Source organism: Mandrillus leucophaeus, unplaced genomic scaffold (assembly GCF_000951045.1).
Source record: "Mandrillus leucophaeus isolate KB7577 unplaced genomic scaffold, Mleu.le_1.0 Scaffold267, whole genome shotgun sequence".
Lineage (NCBI taxonomy): Eukaryota > Metazoa > Chordata > Mammalia > Primates > Cercopithecidae > Mandrillus > Mandrillus leucophaeus.
Genome location: NW_012102776.1, coordinates 621,919 through 639,062, shown reverse-complemented (window position 1 = coordinate 639,062; position 17,144 = coordinate 621,919). Strand labels below are relative to the sequence as shown.

At 36.3% G+C, this 17,144-nt stretch overlaps 1 protein-coding gene across 3 annotated transcripts in view; it reads left to right on the top strand.

Moving 5' to 3' along the window:
* The window catches only part of TRPC6 (transient receptor potential cation channel, subfamily C, member 6), a 130,686-nt gene extending 117,236 nt beyond the window's left edge, over positions 1-13,450 (top strand). For 2 of the 3 annotated variants that reach the window (XM_011984381.1, XM_011984380.1), the window contains 3 exons: positions 11,055-11,138; positions 12,411-12,486; positions 13,033-13,448. In XM_011984381.1, the coding sequence (XP_011839771.1) occupies positions 11,055-11,138; positions 12,411-12,486; positions 13,033-13,184 (312 nt within the window). In that variant the 3' untranslated portion in view covers positions 13,185-13,448. Of the gene's footprint in view, positions 1-11,054; positions 11,139-12,410; positions 12,487-13,032 lie in introns of all 3 variants that reach the window. The other variant, XM_011984379.1, reaches the window with a different exon arrangement.
* Positions 13,451-17,144: the final 3,694 nt, after the last annotated feature.

Here is a 17,144-nt window from a genome sequence, read left to right as displayed (position 1 = left end):
GATACCAGCCACTGCAAAAACATGCCAAATTGTAAAGACCATCAACACCATGAAGAAACTACATCAACTAATGGGCACAGTAACCAGCTAGTATAATGACAGGATCAAGTCCACGTATAACAATATTAACCTTAAGTGTAAACAGGATAAATGCCCCAATTAAAAGACATAGACTGACATATTGGCTGAAGAATCAAGACCCATCAGTGTGCTGTATTCAGGAGACCCATCTCACATGCAGAGACACACATATGCTTAAAATAAAGGGATGGAGGAATATTTACCAAGTAAAAACAAAACAAAACAAAACAAAAAACAAAAACATACAAAAAAAACAGGAGTTATAATCCTAATCTCTGATAAAACAGACTTTAAATTAACAAAGAACAAAAGACAATGAAGGGCACTACATAATGGTAAAGGGATCAATGCAACAAGAAGAGCTAACTATCCTAAATATATATGCACGCAATACAGGAGCACCCAGATTCATAAAGCAATTAGAGACCTACAAAGAGTCTTAGACTCCCATAAAATAATAGTGAGAGACTCTAACACCCCACTCTCAATATTTGACAGATGAACAAGACAGAAAATTAACAAGGATATTCAGGACTTGAACTCAGCTCTGGACCAAGCAGACCTAATAGACATCTACAGAACTGTCCACCCCAAATCAAAAAAATATACCTTCTTCTCAGCACCACATCACACTTATTCTAAAATTGACCACATAATTGGAAGTAAAACTCTCCTCAGCAAATGGAAAAGAACAGAAGTCATAACAACCGCACAACTACATGGAACCTGCTCCTGAATGACTACTGGGTAAATAACGAAATGAAAGCAGAAATAAAGATGCTCTTTGAAACCAATGAGAACAAAGACACAACATACCAGAATCTATGGGACACATTTCAAACAGCGTTTAGAGGGAAATTTATAGCGCTAAATGTCCACAAGAGAATGCAGGAATGATCTAAAATTGACATCCTACATCAAAAATTAGAAGAACTAGAGAAGCAAGAGCAAACAACTAAGATCAGAGCAGAACTGAAGGAGATAGAGATGTTAAAAACCCTTCAAAAAAATCAATGAATCCAGGAGCTGGTTTTTTGAAATTACCAACAAAATAGATAGATAGACTGCTAGCCAGACTAACACAGAAGAAAAGAGAGAAGAATCAAATAGATATAATAAAAAAATGACATAGGGAATATCACCACTGATCTCACAGAAATACAAACTACCATCAGAGAATACTATAAACACCTCTACACAAATAAACCAGAAAATCTAGAAGAAATGGATAAGTTCTGGACACATACACCCTCCCAAGACTAAACCGGAAGAAGTCAAATCCCTGAATAGACCAATAACAAGTTCTGGAATTGAGACAGTAATTAATAGCCTACCAATCAAAAAAAGTCCAGGACCAGATGGATTCATAGCCAAATTCTACTAGAGGTACAAAGACGAGCTGGTACCATTCCTTCTGAAACTATTCCAAACAATAGAAAAAGAAGGAATACTCCCTAACTCATTTTATGAGGTCAGCATCATCCTGTTACTAAAACCTGGCAGAGACACAACAGAAAAAGAAAATTTCAGGCCAATATCCCTGATGAACATTGATGTGAAAATCCTCATTAAAATACTGGCAAACTGAATCCAGCAGCACATCAGAAAGCTTATCTACCATGATCAAGTTGGCTTCAACCCTGAGATGCAAGGCTGGTTCAACATACCCAAATCAATAAATGTAATCCATCACATAAACAGAACCAATGACAAAAACCACATGATTATCTCAATAGATGCAGAAAAGGCCTTTGACAAAATTCAAATTCAATAGTGCTTCATGCTAAAAACTCTCAATTAACTAGGTATCGATGAGATGTATCTCAAAATAATAAGAGCTATTTATGACAAACCCACAACCAACATCATACTGAATCGGCAAAAACTGGAAGCATTCCCTTTGAAAATCAACACAAGACAAGGATGCCCTCTCTCACCATTCCTATTTAACACAGTATCAGAAGTTCTGGCCAGGGCAATCAGGCAGGAGAAAGAAATAAAGGGTATTCAATTAGGAAAAGAGGAAGTCAAATTATCTCTGTTTGCAGATGATATGATTGTGTATTTAGAAAACCCCATCATCTCAGCCCAAAATCTCCTTAAGCAGATAAGCAACTTCAGCAAAGTCTCAGGATACAACATCAATGTGCAAAAATCACAAGCATTCCTATACACCCATAACAGACAGAGAGCCAAATCATGAGTGAACTCCCATTCACAAATGCTGCAAAGAGAATAAAATACCTAGGAATCCAACTTACAAGGGATGTGAAAGACCTCTTCAAGGACAACTACAAACCACTGATCAACAAAATAAGACAGGACATAAACACATGGAAAATCATTCCATGCTCATGGATAGGAAGAATCAATATCATGAAAATGGCCATACTGCCCAAAGTACTTTACAAATTCAATGCTATCCCCATCAAGCTACCACTGACTTTCTTGACAAAATTGGAAAAAAACTACTTTAAACGTCAAATGGAACCAAAAAATCCACATAGCCAAGATAATCCTAACTAAAAAGAACAAAGCTCGAGGCATCACACTACCTGACTTCAAACTATACTACAAGGCTACAGTAACCAAAACAGCATAGTACTGGTACCAAAACAGAGATATAGACCAATGGAACAGAACAGAGGCCTCAGAAATAACACCGCACATCTACAACCATCTGATCTTTGACAAACCTGACAAAAACAAGCAACGGGGAAAGGATTGCCTATTTAATAAATGGTGTTGGGAAAACTGGCTAGCCATATGCAGAAAACTGAAACTGGACCCCTTCTTTACACCTTATACAAAAATTAACTCAAGATGGATTAAAGACTTAAATGTAAGACCTAAAACCATAAAAATCCTAGAAGAAAACCTAGGTAATACCATTCAGGAAAATATGCATGGGCAAAGACTTCAAAAGCAATGGCAACAAAAGCCAAAATAGACAAATGGGATCTAATTAAACTAAAGATCTTCTGTACAGCAAAAGAAACTACCATCAGAGTGAACAGGCAACCTACAGAATGGGAGAAAATTTTAGCAATCTGTCCATCTGACAAAGGGCTGATATCCAGAATCTACAAAGAACTTAAACAAATTTACAAGAAAAAAACAACCACATCAAAGTGGGTGAATGTCTCAAAAGAAGACATTTATGCAGCCAACAAACATATGAAAAATGCTCATCATCACTGGTCATTAGAGAAATGCAAATCAAAACCACAGTGAGATACCATCTCATGCCAATTAGAATGGTGATCATTAAAAAGTCAGGAAACAACAGATGCTGGAGAGGATGTGGAGAAACAGGATGTGGAGAAACGCTTCACACTCTTGGGGGGAATGTAAAATAGTTCAACCATTGTGGAAGACAGTGTGGCAATTCCTCAAGGATCTCAAACCAGACATAACATTTGACACAGCAATCCCATTACTGTGTATATACCCAAAGGATTATAAATCATTCTACTATAAAGACTCATGCACATGTATGTTTATTGCGGCCGTATTCACAATAGCAAAGACTTGGAACCAACCCAAATGTCCATCAATGATAGACTGGCTAAAGAAAATGTGGCACATTTACAACATGGAATATTATGCAGCCATAAAAAAGGATTAGTTCATGTCCTTTGCAGGCACATGGATTAAGCTGGATCAGCAAACTAACACAAGAACAGAAAACCAAACACTGCATGTTCTCACTCATAAGTGGGAGTTGAACAATGAGAACACATGGACACAGGGAAGGGAACATAACACACTGGGGCCTGTCAGGGGGTAGGGGACTAGAGGAGGGATAGCATTAGGATAAATACCTAATGTAGATGTTGGGTTGATGGGTGCAGCAAACCACCATGGCACATGTATATCTATTTAACAAACCTGCATGTTCTGCACATGTACCCCAGAACTTAAAGTAGAAAAAAAAGAAACAAAAACAATAATGGAGAATTGTAATATCAGAACGCATTTTAATGTCAGTAGACATTATTTGCAACATGGCAACAAAATTAGCATTTGTCAGGTATGTTTGGCAGCAACATACACTTACATAGCACACACACACAGGGTCATGTTGGTTTCCCACCACTTTCCAGCAATGGATGTGGATACACTTTATGGCCTTTACAGGTCTGAGTTTCCTCATTTGTCATTACTACAGCCTTGAAGGGTCATTAAATTAATGAAATAACATACCTAGCAAGGAACATGGTAAGAAGTATATTTTGCTACTCACATGCCCGTTTCTTCCTCCCATTCCTCTTCCTTGGTGAAATCATATTGGTCATGGTGCGTTAACCAATCCCCCAGACCAGGAAGAGGCAAACTAACTGATGAAGGTGTGGGTTCTCGAAGATAGAGCCCATGTCTTAGTTTAACTCTGATCCTTAATACTTCTTTGGTTTTGGTACCTGCAAGTGTCTGTGGAAAGAAAGAATACATGAATGTACAGAGGGAATGTATGGACAGAAAGATGAAGGGGAAAAAGTTACTGAAAGAATATGAAATAGCTTATCTCCAAAAAGTGTTCAACTCAAAATATTTTATTTTTATTTCATTTTATTTTTTGAGACAGGGTCTCTATCACCCAAAGTGTTGGGATTACAGGCATCAGTCACTGTGCCTGGCCCAAAGAATTTTATAATTTGCTAGGACATTTTAGTAAATTATTTTGTTTGTGTGAATTAAATTATCTGCACATATCACATAAGAAAACTAGAGTAAGGTGAAATGATTTAATTTCTCGAAGCCTTCCCTAGTTAGTGGATATATTCAGAAAAGTATTCAATTATTCCTGGTGACATATTGTTTGGTCTCAATCATTTGTAACATGTGTACCAAGCATTATATAATCAAGTCTATCTTACAAGTTTAACTTCACTGTATTTTAAATATTGAAATGCTTAAATATTTAAGCATTTCATGGCACCCCTTAATGGCATTAAGGGGTGCCATTTCAGCTAGTCATATTATTTAGTCTTTCTTATGAGAGTTGTGTTATAATTGACAATGTGACCCATTATGTTTTCTTACCGATAAGAGGTTATGGATTATTAATCTCAAGAATAACAATATCCCTCTCTAAAACCTAAATATTCATAGCAACCCTTGGAGTTGGCATATACAGGCAACTGACTTCTTTTTTATATTTATTTTAATTGTTATAAAATATATATAGCATAAAATTTACCATTTTAACCATTTTTAAGCATATGGTTCAGGCGCATTAAGTACATTCACAATGCAGACAACTAATTCTTAATTGAATATTCCAAGGAGATGGTTCTGGCTCTTTTCCACCTACCTCCCATTTATGAGCTATAAAATGTGTGATATGACAAAATTGTTTTACAATTTTGCAAAGGGCATTTCAATTAAATATCACACACGCACACGCAGTCCACTCTCCATGTCCATATGTTCTGCATTCGCAGATTCAACCCACTATGGGTCAAAAATATTAAAAACATCAAAAATAATATCATCATAAGAATAATAATTTAAAAAACAGTACAGTATAACAATATTTATATTATAGTTACATAACATTATATTGGGCATTGTAAGTACTAGAGATGATTTAAGGTATACCAGTGGCTATGAATAAGTTATATGCAAATAGTACACCATTTTTTATAAGGGGTCTGGGTGTCAGTGGATTTTGATGTGCTCAGAAGGGTCCAAATCCCCCGTGGATACCAAGGGGTACATGTACTGACTTTATATAATATACAATTGACTGCATATAACATATATTATGAATTAATATGAATATACAAAATTCAGCTTGTTTGATCAATATTTTATATTCACTACTTTTCCTTCCTTATCAAAACTGCACTTTGGAAATTGATATAATAAGAGTACTGAACCAAGTACTCAGAAGATTGAGATCTTATAATAAGTGTACATCTCTGCCCCTTCAGCAATTCATTTAACTTCTCTGAACCTTAGTTTCCTCATCTGTAAAACAGAAATAATCAAGTTGTACAACCCATCACACAAGCATATTGGAAAGATTATGTTGGTACTTTGACAATCACAGACACTATGCAAATGTAATATACTCGTATTATAAAGAAATGGCTCTTTTTGTTATTTGGTTGTAAAAAACTCAATAAATTTTTTGCAAAGATAGGTCAGTGTAATTGGATCTTATATTTTTCCGGTAAGAAAATACTCATCCTGAAAGCGTGAAGGATGTATAAGTCACTGGACAGATAAGAGAAAAATTCAAATAGAATCAAAATGCCTTTTCTTTATGATAGAAACTATGGTATCTATCAAATGAAATAATTTTATTTTCCCTGTAGCTTCTCTAAAAATGTGGAAAATTAAAATTTATTTTAATCATCAGCAAAATACATATGATATATTGTAAACGAGTTACAGTTTTCAATAACACATATTTTAATCATAGCTTAAAACCAATTGTAGAAGAAATACTAACCCTGTGATGTCCGACCTCAATTGTGAAGTTTGGAATAAAACGTTGATTCCACTGTCCATTTAAGAATCTAGAGAGCCTTTTGTGTAATTGTGGATTGTGGTAGCCATGGAGATGTGCCGCTCCCCCTTGGGCTGACTGACTTTCCCAGACAATCTTCTTACCTCTCCCCCTTTCACAGGTGAGCAGAGCCTCACAGTGGAGAGGCTTTCTCTGCCTTCTCCTGCTCCCACATATTATACCACAGTGGTTAACATATAATATACCATACGTATAATCCTGGGTACATCTCATACTTCCAACTCAGTCTTGGCATTTGATTCTTGGAGGCTTAAATCAACAAAAGTATCTCTTTTCCCTTGCCATATGAGCCTGTGGTGAACAAAACTTGAGATACATTTCACATGGTTTGGTTTTACTACATACATTAAACTGTATTCCTGAGAAAAAATTTTAAGGCAATCATTTATATTTCAAATAATTTTTGCCCATTGCTAATGAGATGGTTTGGCCCTAGTATATACATACTAAGAAAAACTCTCATGATTCATTCTTTCCTACCCAACTCATATGGCTTATGCTTAATCTTATTTTCATAACATCTATATCTAAGATGGTAAGTGAATTTCTGATTCACTCAAGTCTTCTCTCTCTGACCTCTTGAATTTTAAAGTATTTAGTTAGCTGCACAAACACTGCTCCAGGTGCACCACAGATATAAGTAGGATGAACCATATATAAAAATACATTTTGAAACAAGGTAAGCAGACCTATTCATTATCTCTGACTGTATCCTTTAACTCTAAAGGTCACTGACTTTGGTGGTTGCTAGCATTAGCTTTTCATATAATAAGCAGACCTATTCGTTATCTTCAATCATTATCCTTTAATTCTAAAGGTCATTGAGTGTGGTGGTTGCTAGCATTAGCTTTTCAGATATACAGTCTGAAAGGATAGCATAAATTAAAAGTTGATTTCTTCCATAGTCTATTACGTGTGTAAACCTGAAAATGCCAGATAACTTCTTGAATAACTGCCCTGTTCCAACTTCTGAACAGATCACATTCCAGTTGTCGTCTTAGGGTAGGTGTTTAAACCGTGTAGGGTAGAGCTTAGGAGATTTTAATGCTCATCCGAATGTGGGAATCACTGTTCATTCCCTGAAGGACTTAGTCATGGACTTGGGCACATCAGTAAAAAGTAATATTTGGCAAAATATCTCTAGGGTGAATTGACTACAGACAGTCCCAGACTTACCATAGTTCAACTTAATGATTTTTCAACTTTATGATGGTGTGAAAGCAATATGTGTTCAGTAGAAACTGTACTTCAAAGTTTGACTGTTGATTCAAATTTTGTGTAATAACTTTAATATAAAATAGGTGTTGTGCTAGATGCTTTTGTCCAACTGTAAGCTAAGGAAAGTGCTCTAAGTATGGTTAAGGTCAGCTAGGCTAAGTTATGATGTTCAGTAGTTAGGTATATTCAGTGCATTTTCACCTTACTTACAATGGATTTATCAGGACATAACCCCATCATAAGTAAAGGGGTATGTGTAGATTAAAGTTAACCATGAAATAGACCTAAAGCCACATAGTAGATATTTATCTTTCTTCAAAATAATAGCTATTGACAGTTATAGAATGTCCAGTGTATTTCAAGCTATATATTCTCTATACCTCATCTCTTTAATTCTTGTAATAGCTCTGGGAAGTGGGTAATACTATTTTCCCTGTTCTATATCTGAGGATCCTAAGGATATAGAGGTGAAATGATTTGCCTACAGTCCCATTTCAAACAAGTGACAGAGCCTGAATTTGAAACAACATCCACTTGATTCAGAGCAGTATGTTTATAAGCCCTGTATAACACAGCTTCATTTCATATCTACATTCACTGCTGACTGAATATATTGTCCATACCTTTTCAGTTCATTGCTCTGTTCCTGGCTGCAGGACATTTAATGCTTGTGGGAAATAGGTGACTCCATGAACTCTTCCTATATCCAGCAATATAAGAAACTTTAAAGACAAGATTACTTGTTCTTTTTAATGAATTAGAAACAAATGAACCTACAAGATAAGAAATGTTAACATCAAACTAATTATTAGGAAATAAAAAAATGAATACAGAATGCATAAAATGTGGTAGAAGGTATTAACAAAGGGGGCAGGCAATGGTTCATTCAGAATTGGAGAGAGTATTTATTTGCATATTAGGAACAAAACGTGCATCCAGTCCTTCTTGCTTATAGTCAACAAGCTTCCCACTTCCAGCCTCTGTGGCAGTATACATGTTGGCACCATCTATAAATACCCAAATCCTTAAGCTTTAAATACTATTCAATTTTCAAATTGAATTTTCTTTTATGTATAAAAGTGTTGCAGACTTGGATTTCCAGACATTAAATAATTGTCTATTAGGATTTTCTGCCACCAAGTGGTAATAATACTTCCTTGCACCATTGGATAGGTTTACTCTTCTCTGTACCATTCCGTTTTTTAAGAAACATTTACCGAATTTCTATGACGTATTAGAAACTGACTCGAATTTTTTTCTGAAAATAAAATATGTTATATATGCATCCAAAACTTGGTATTTCATACTTAGGAAAAAAACTAGTCACATAAAAATGCTCCATGTGAATTTATAGATATTTAGTTTCATACCATTTAACTGTGCCATGGGTGATTGTGCCCTCCACCCCAATCTAGTGCATTTGATAATACCTGCAGATATTTTTGGTTGTCACAATGGGGTGTGGTGGGAGCTGTGATTGGCATCTAATCCGTAGATGAGAGGCCAGGGATGCTGCTAAGCATTCCATAATGCACAGGAGACCACCCACACTGAAGAATTATCTAGCCAAAAATGTCAATGGTGAGTTGATGAATAGATGGTAAATAAATCAGAGACATGATGGTTATGAGCCTGTCCTCACCTGCACACTTTATCATAATGGGCTTAATGGGAGCTTCACACTGGTCCTCACCTTTTATGATATTCTTAAGGCATAAATCATAGTTTCAAACCAGGGTTCCCATTATATTATTTAAAATGTTATGTGGAAGTTTTTATGCATTTCACAAATTTATAAATTGGTGGGGCTTGAATGATAGAAGCTAGCTAGACCACTTCCTTCATTGTCAGACAAGGTTATAGAACATTGAAGCATCTTGCCTACTGTTCCATGGCTAGCTTGTGGCAAAGCCGGATGGCATTTATCTTTCAGGTTCCCATCAAGTGCTCTTTTTGAGAACCTAAACTGCCTCTCTTTGGTTAATTTGATGAATTATATAATTTATCAGAGTGATTTTAAAATTCAGTATAAGTAAAAATATATGGACACAGACATTTTTAGAGTGAAGGAAAAAGGAAATAGATACATGAAAAATGATGCTATCTAAATTATTTTCAAATTTATATATTGTTTATTATTAATCTTATCAATCTTGTCATATTTTTCATAATTGAGCTATTACCATAACTCAGCTACACCATAATTGCTTATGTTCATTTATACACAGAGCCTAGCACAGCAGCTTACATTTTGAGGACCCTCGATATATACTTGTTCAATAGATGAATGTCTGAGTAGCTGTTTTAATTCAGTATGTGGCTATTTAAGGTATCAAAGCAAAGCACTGAAGTTAATGCAAGGATTTTAATTCAGTCTCATTGAGCTTTACTTACAACAACATAGATATCACCAGGAAATATGAATCACTGTGTATCTTTGAAGACAATCTCGAGGTGTCTCTTCCCCTAGGAAACAGTTGTGTATCATAAACATGCAAATTTAGAGCTGCTTGTTTTGCTTCAGTTCTTCTACCTATTTCTTTGTAAAACCAGTGTTTTTTTTTTCCTTTAGAAAATGCATTAAAGAGGTTTTAAATCATCCTCTTAGCATGTTAATATGGTATGCTACCACCTTTATTGCAGATTGCTTTAATTTTTTGTTATTTGCCTATTTGGGTACATGTATTTTCATTTGAAAAGTGCTGCCCAAATGGGATTGTATTCAGTATCTAAAATTCAAACATTAATTAGAGCTTTTTTCGCAACTGAATTCTGTTCCACCACAGTCTTACCCTGGTGTTTCTGCAGGATCCACATCAGACCCAGCTGCAGGTGTGGATGTCTTAGGTAATCAGGTGACACTGTTGATCCCTCATCAATGGACTTCTGAGATCACCACCATTATTTCCTCAATTTGTTTGGCTCTTTGACTACCATGGATGTCTCTGTGAGAAGGTTAAAGCGTGATTCTCATGACAGCGTGATTGGCAGCCACAAAGTCTAAGAGACTCCTCAGACAACCTCTAATAGCCATTAACCTAACACACCTAAAATGTCACTGATTTATCCTGGAAGACAGAATATTAAGCACAATAAATGGCACTATACATACAGATAATTTGTGTGTATGAGACTCTTAGTTCATTAGATAACTAATTTCATTCTATTATTTGAAAGAAAATTTAGGAATCCATTTCTAAATCTTTTCAAATTACAGGTTGGGTACAATAAGCAACCAAGTGTAAGGAGCTCAGAAGATTTCCGTTTCAATGGTTTCAATAATCCTCCAAGACAGTATCAGGTAAGCATGGATTTTTAAAGGAACAAGACTAGTTATTTGCAATATTTAGATTCTTGAACTATGTGATTCTTTAAAGTATTAGGATATTTTTCTCAATATCAAATAATGCATTAATTCAACAACTATTTATTAATTACCAGTACCAGGCATTTTGTAAGTGATAGAGATATATAAGTTAAAAAAATAAAGTCTTGGAATCACAGATCTGAGAGTCTCCGTGTTCACTGAAAAAGGCAAACTTTACAAAAAACATAAGAGAGTAAAATTCATTTCAGATTCCACCAGTGAGAAACAAAGACTGCTTGTTTTTGGTGAAAATTCTGCCAGCTGATTATATGTCTAGATGCGCATAATTTTACATATACTTTAATATTATAAAATGCATATATATAATACTATATGAGTTAATTGTACTTATATAATGAGTAATCATCTTTAGCTTGTGATTTTCTCTCCACAAAATATATATTCCTATTAATTTCAGTGAATTATCATATTCCCTTATACAAATATATAATTTACTAAAAATAATTCCTTATTGATGGACATTTAAAGTTTCATTTTTGTCTGTTATACAACTAGTTCTATGAACATACTTGTTAATGTACTAAACCATATCTTTAGAATAGATTCTTGAAGGTAGAGTTTTACTATCTATCATTTAACCTTGGCTTAGGTGTAAAATTTTGTTTAGTTCTAAAACCATCAGGACTTTCTGAGCACCCACTAAGACGCCTTCTTTTTATGAAAAATATATAGTAAAAGCAATGTTTGCATGATAGAAGCCCAGGTACTTGAAAAATGTATTACATTGAAACTAGCCATTCCCAAATTAATAGAAAGTTTAAAATAAAAAGTGGTTCCATTTTTTGGTGGGTCAGACGTGGGGCTCCAATGAGTAGACCTTAGCTTAATCCCCCATTTCCATGAGCAGTAGTGTATATCTTTTACCTACCCTACTGAAAGACTGTCTTGCTCCAATACTTTTCAAGTCAAATACAGACAATGGACATAAAGGCTTACATACTTGCTCTAAACATTCTTTTCTAAGAACTCACTTTTGAGTCATTAGCCCAGGTGATGTGAAGACTGTTTTAAAAAGGAAAGCAAAATGTGGCGATCGCATGCATCCCGGCTGAATCATCTTAGTCTTTGACAGCCATCACTTCCAAAGGGCTCACTACAGGGACGAGGACTCTGAAACTTGTTCCAAATGAGAGATTTATCATGAACCTGAAACTGACATAGATTTCTCCTTTCTCTGTTTTCTAGAAAATAATGAAAAGGCTCATTAAAAGATATGTACTGCAGGCCCAGATAGATAAGGAGAGTGACGAAGTGAACGAAGGTGAGTTGAACACAGAAGCAAATCAGCCCCTGAATGTGAGTCAGGACGGGAGCCTGATGCAGAGTGGCAGGAGAGCTGCAGAGATGGGCATGGGGAGAGTGAACTTCAAGGAAGGGGCAAAGTAGAACAGGATCTCACCAGCCACCATTCTGTTAAAGAGTGGGGAATAGGCTATTTCTCCACAGGCGGGGACAGGTACCCCTTGCTAGATAAAAAGCTCTCATTCTTATGGTGGACTGGGAGGGAGGAGGAAGTGGGTGGGAAAGGCAAGGAAGGGGCTGCTGCCTCAACCCCTGAATGATTCACCACCGTTTCGTTTTAACTTACTTGAGGGCTTTTGTTATCCTTCTGCTGTAATCTCTTCATTCACCAAAACACTGAGCTTAGAAAACAAAACCTTGCTTCATTAGGAAGTTATTTCCTTGCAAAGAATTCAAAATAAAATTGTGTGTGAAACTAGAGCTGATTTCCTCCTGTCCCACAGTCACTAGTGAGTCACTACAGTGAGTATTTATAGTTGACTTCTTATCACTCTTGCTTTCAAAGGGGAACTGAAGGAAATTAAGCAGGACATCTCAAGTCTCCGCTATGAACTCCTTGAAGAAAAATCCCAGAATACAGAAGACCTAGCAGAACTTATTAGAGAACTTGGAGAGAAATTATCCATGGAACCAAATCAAGAGGAAACCAATAGATAATGCGAAGACTTCCTTAGAAATTCATATTTATTTGTCCACTTGAAGCCATATTATTTTCTGATTTATTTTCTTAAGTGCCAATGTGCCCACCTTTTAAACAAGAAGAAGTTAAAGGATACCTTGGGCCATCCTATCTTCTGGAACCCTAGTATCTAATTTTTTTGGTGATTAAACTCCACTGTTCAGGGTAAAGGCTGTAGATTATGATGAAAATTATGTCCAGTTGTTTGGTGCTTGTTTTATAAACTGCTTTCTTGGATATAACTGTTGTGATGATGTCATTGCCATGTAGTGTCTGCCTGAAAATGGGTCCCAGCAGACAGGGGCTGCCCTACGTTATTCCCCATGCAGTTTTTCCTCTGAAGGTTACTTCAGGTTCCTTTTCCCCTGCTCTGTGGATCCCCTGCTGGGGACTCCTAGCTCTGAAATTTTGGAAAGAGTCATCCATGGGCCTTTAGAATGCTTTAGTCCTTTCTTTAGAATGCTGTTTAACCACCATTTACCCTACTTACCCCTCAAAGCACATGACTGATACTGTTCATACAAAATGGGCTTATATCTATGTAAAATTTCCTGATTCATCTATTTGAAAACATTACACTTAACAATGAAAAAAGTTTTTCCTCCACTGAACCCTGGAAACATGATCCAGTTGTGTGTGTGTGTGTGTGTGTGTACACACACACATACATACATAAATATGTGTGTACACATATAAATGTGTACACACATACATAAAGTAATTGCCCTATTTATTTTGTGGCTAATGTGGGCACACGAAAGCTCTTTATGTTATAAATTTTGATTGTGACTAAAAAATTACTGTCTAAATAAGTACGTTTTACTGGAGAAAAATCAAAACCCCAAACATTGTGGTTATTTGGTTCCATTATAGCACAATTTTGTGCCATTTCTGGGGGCATTTACAGATGAATTCCCATACTTAGCCATTGAATGTAAAGGGGAAAAATAAAGTGGGAATTTGTAAATACTTATCTGTTATTTTCAATATGTTCTATCCTACCCAAATGTATAAAACAGGAATTTGCATTCATGTGCATTTATCAAGAGGTGGTTGTTGTTATTTACTGATCATGTGAAGTGGTGTCTTAAACAACTAAAAGAGATGAAGGTTCGTATGTTTACTCAGAGACCATTGGCATTCAGAGGATGATGGACATCAACTGGAAATGCTACTACCAATTCAATAACAGGAGATTTCAAATGCAGATCTTTAACTTCATCTTAAAGATGAAATGGTCGCAGAAAATCTGTTTTAGCTCCGACTTTGGCTTAATTTAAATCAAAGAATAGTTATGTAAGCAGATCAGAAAATACAGCTGAAAATTTATATCCAGTGATTTTGTATTTGTGGATGTTACTTATGGAAAAGTTACTTGGTGATACATAAAGATCAATTTTCAAATATTTTGTGACAATATTTGAATCAGCAGTTGTAAAAAGTCAACCTCATACTAAATGCACTATCAGCAAATTAAAATAGTCTAACATCCACAAAAAGTGTGTGTTGTGCCATGCAAGAGATGGACCTTCATCCCAAGGATGCTCTATGACAGCACATGGGCTTGACTCCAGAAGACTCAAGAAAAGATATTCAGATGCCTCAGTGTCTTCTAAGTTGGATTGACTTGACAAGATATAAGTTTTGGGAAACTCAACAGGCACGACTGTGGGTTCCTCAGCAAAAGGCACTACCCTCCTGGTGGCTCCTATGGTTCAAATTAATGTCCTAAAGTCAGATTTTCATCAAAGTGCAACTTAATTGACATCTCTTCGAATTTCATCTTCCAACTTAGAATAATTGGCATTTCTTCTAAGTTGGAAGATGAAAAGGAAATTAAACGTATTTTAAGAAATCTTTTAAAATTCTGACAAGAGTTTAATTATAGGCACATTGCCAAAAGGTGGTCATAAGCCTGGGAAAAGTCTCAAGACCACTGGTTTTAAATCCTACCTTCACGTCGCAGTCGTCTTCATCTTTGAAACTAAGACGATAAGTTGAAACGTTTTTATCCCAGTTGCTCTCTCCATCCTATTTCTCCCCTCCGAGTGGATGCTTTCTGGAGGCTCATGCACCCATGAGGAGGATGAAGCAGCGCTGCTTTTCTCTGTGACCACACAGCTGCTCCCCAAAGGCTGAGCCCTGCCCACTCTTCACCGTCTCACCACAGATTCACCACCAACGAACAGAACAAAGTCCTCGTTTTTGTCCATCAATGCCTGGGTTTCCTCTCTGCTGCTCTTATTACTCTGAAACTGAGAAATAGCACAAACTCAGTATGATTTTATGAGGCATATCAAAGAAATTAACAGAAACTGCTGTCTGCTTAAAACTACCAGGGATTGAAAGGAGAAGAAAATGAACTCAAGGTACTTGCAACCAAATGGGGTAATGGGCCTTGATACAAGTATGAGAAATGTTAAATATTTTCTATGAATTATCAAATGTAATCTAACTTAATGCTTACAATGACTACATGAGGTAAATGCTATCACATTTCTCATTTTGGAAAGGAGACAACTGAGGGAGTTAGAGGCTAGGTAACTTACACATGGAGTGTCAAAGCCAGAAATGAACACTATGCCTGCCTCGCATTCATTGTAGGTCTTGATGAGCCCTATGGAAGAGCGGTCGTCTCATTGTGTAGCTTATATTTAAGTTTCTAGGTGAGGAAGAATACGTGGTACCTGAACACCCTAGCTTCTGTTATATGTCCAGTCTAGGGAAAAATGAGCATTAGGCAAAGAAGGCTGTGGGTTAAGAGAGGATTTGGTTTCAAAAGGATTGTAGATATAGGGGAGGAGAAATATCTCTCACTCATCCTATGTTCATGACTGAGGCCTCTATAACCAAAGACAGGTTAACCAAAGAAAAGCGTACAAATTTATTTACTGTGTTTTATGTGACACAAGAGCCTTCAGAAATGAGGACTCAAAGAAACCCTTAAACTTATATATTTTTATGTTAAGTTTGACGAAGAGTAGAATTGGACGGGGGGGGCGGTATTATGTAATGGTACTGAAGTGGTGGGAACTTAGCAAGGCCTGTTCAAATTCTTCTCTTATTCTTTGGTTCTATAATAAGAGTCTTTTATTCTTTTAATCATTTATGATCTATCTATAACATTCTCTTTAGGGGTCTGGGTAAAGTTGAGTATCTTTGAAAAACCACTGATGTGATTAAGTATGTGATTAAATATAGGGTACAGAAATCTATTTACAGTCAATAAGCCAATAAGGCCTGGGGCTTTGAGAGATGTGAAGCCTGTGTGTGTGTGTCTGTGTCTTATCTGTGACCCCGTGTCTTCAGAGATAAGGAGTTTCCTGTCTTCCATGTATAGGAAGGACACTTCTGGAATGAGGGTCTCATGACCTGCTTCAGTGGAAGATCATTAAGTTTTCCCTGGAAAGAATTTTCCCTAGAAAGGGAAACCTGCTTCAGGAGAGAAGGATGAGGGGAAGGTGAGAATAACCTTCCTGCTTCTGCTGTTTCTTGAATTCCTTCAGCTCAAAATATTCAATATGCCAGGGTGCCATATTTTCGAGTAGCATGTCCCGAACCCTGTCATAGTTATAAAAAAAGAATAAAAGATGGAGATGTATATTTCTTGGCAGGGACAGTATGAGCAAAACCAAGAGCTGGCCATGAGTGTGGGACACTTAGGGAGTTCTTCGGCAAGCAATAGTAAATGCAATGGCTATGGGTCAGTGAGGAGAATGGATTGACTCAGGAGCAAATGTTTTCACTTTATTTGGACGGTCTTTCCCACCCTTCCAGGACTGTTTCGGTATGAAAGAATTTTACTGCCATGTGAATAGTGAAAACAAACTGAACTTCCAATTAAAATGGAGAGACTATATGTCAGTATTTGCCTGCCAGCCAGTCCCCTACTGAAATCACTGTCAGGATTGATTACCAGCTTCAGACCAAGGAAGAGC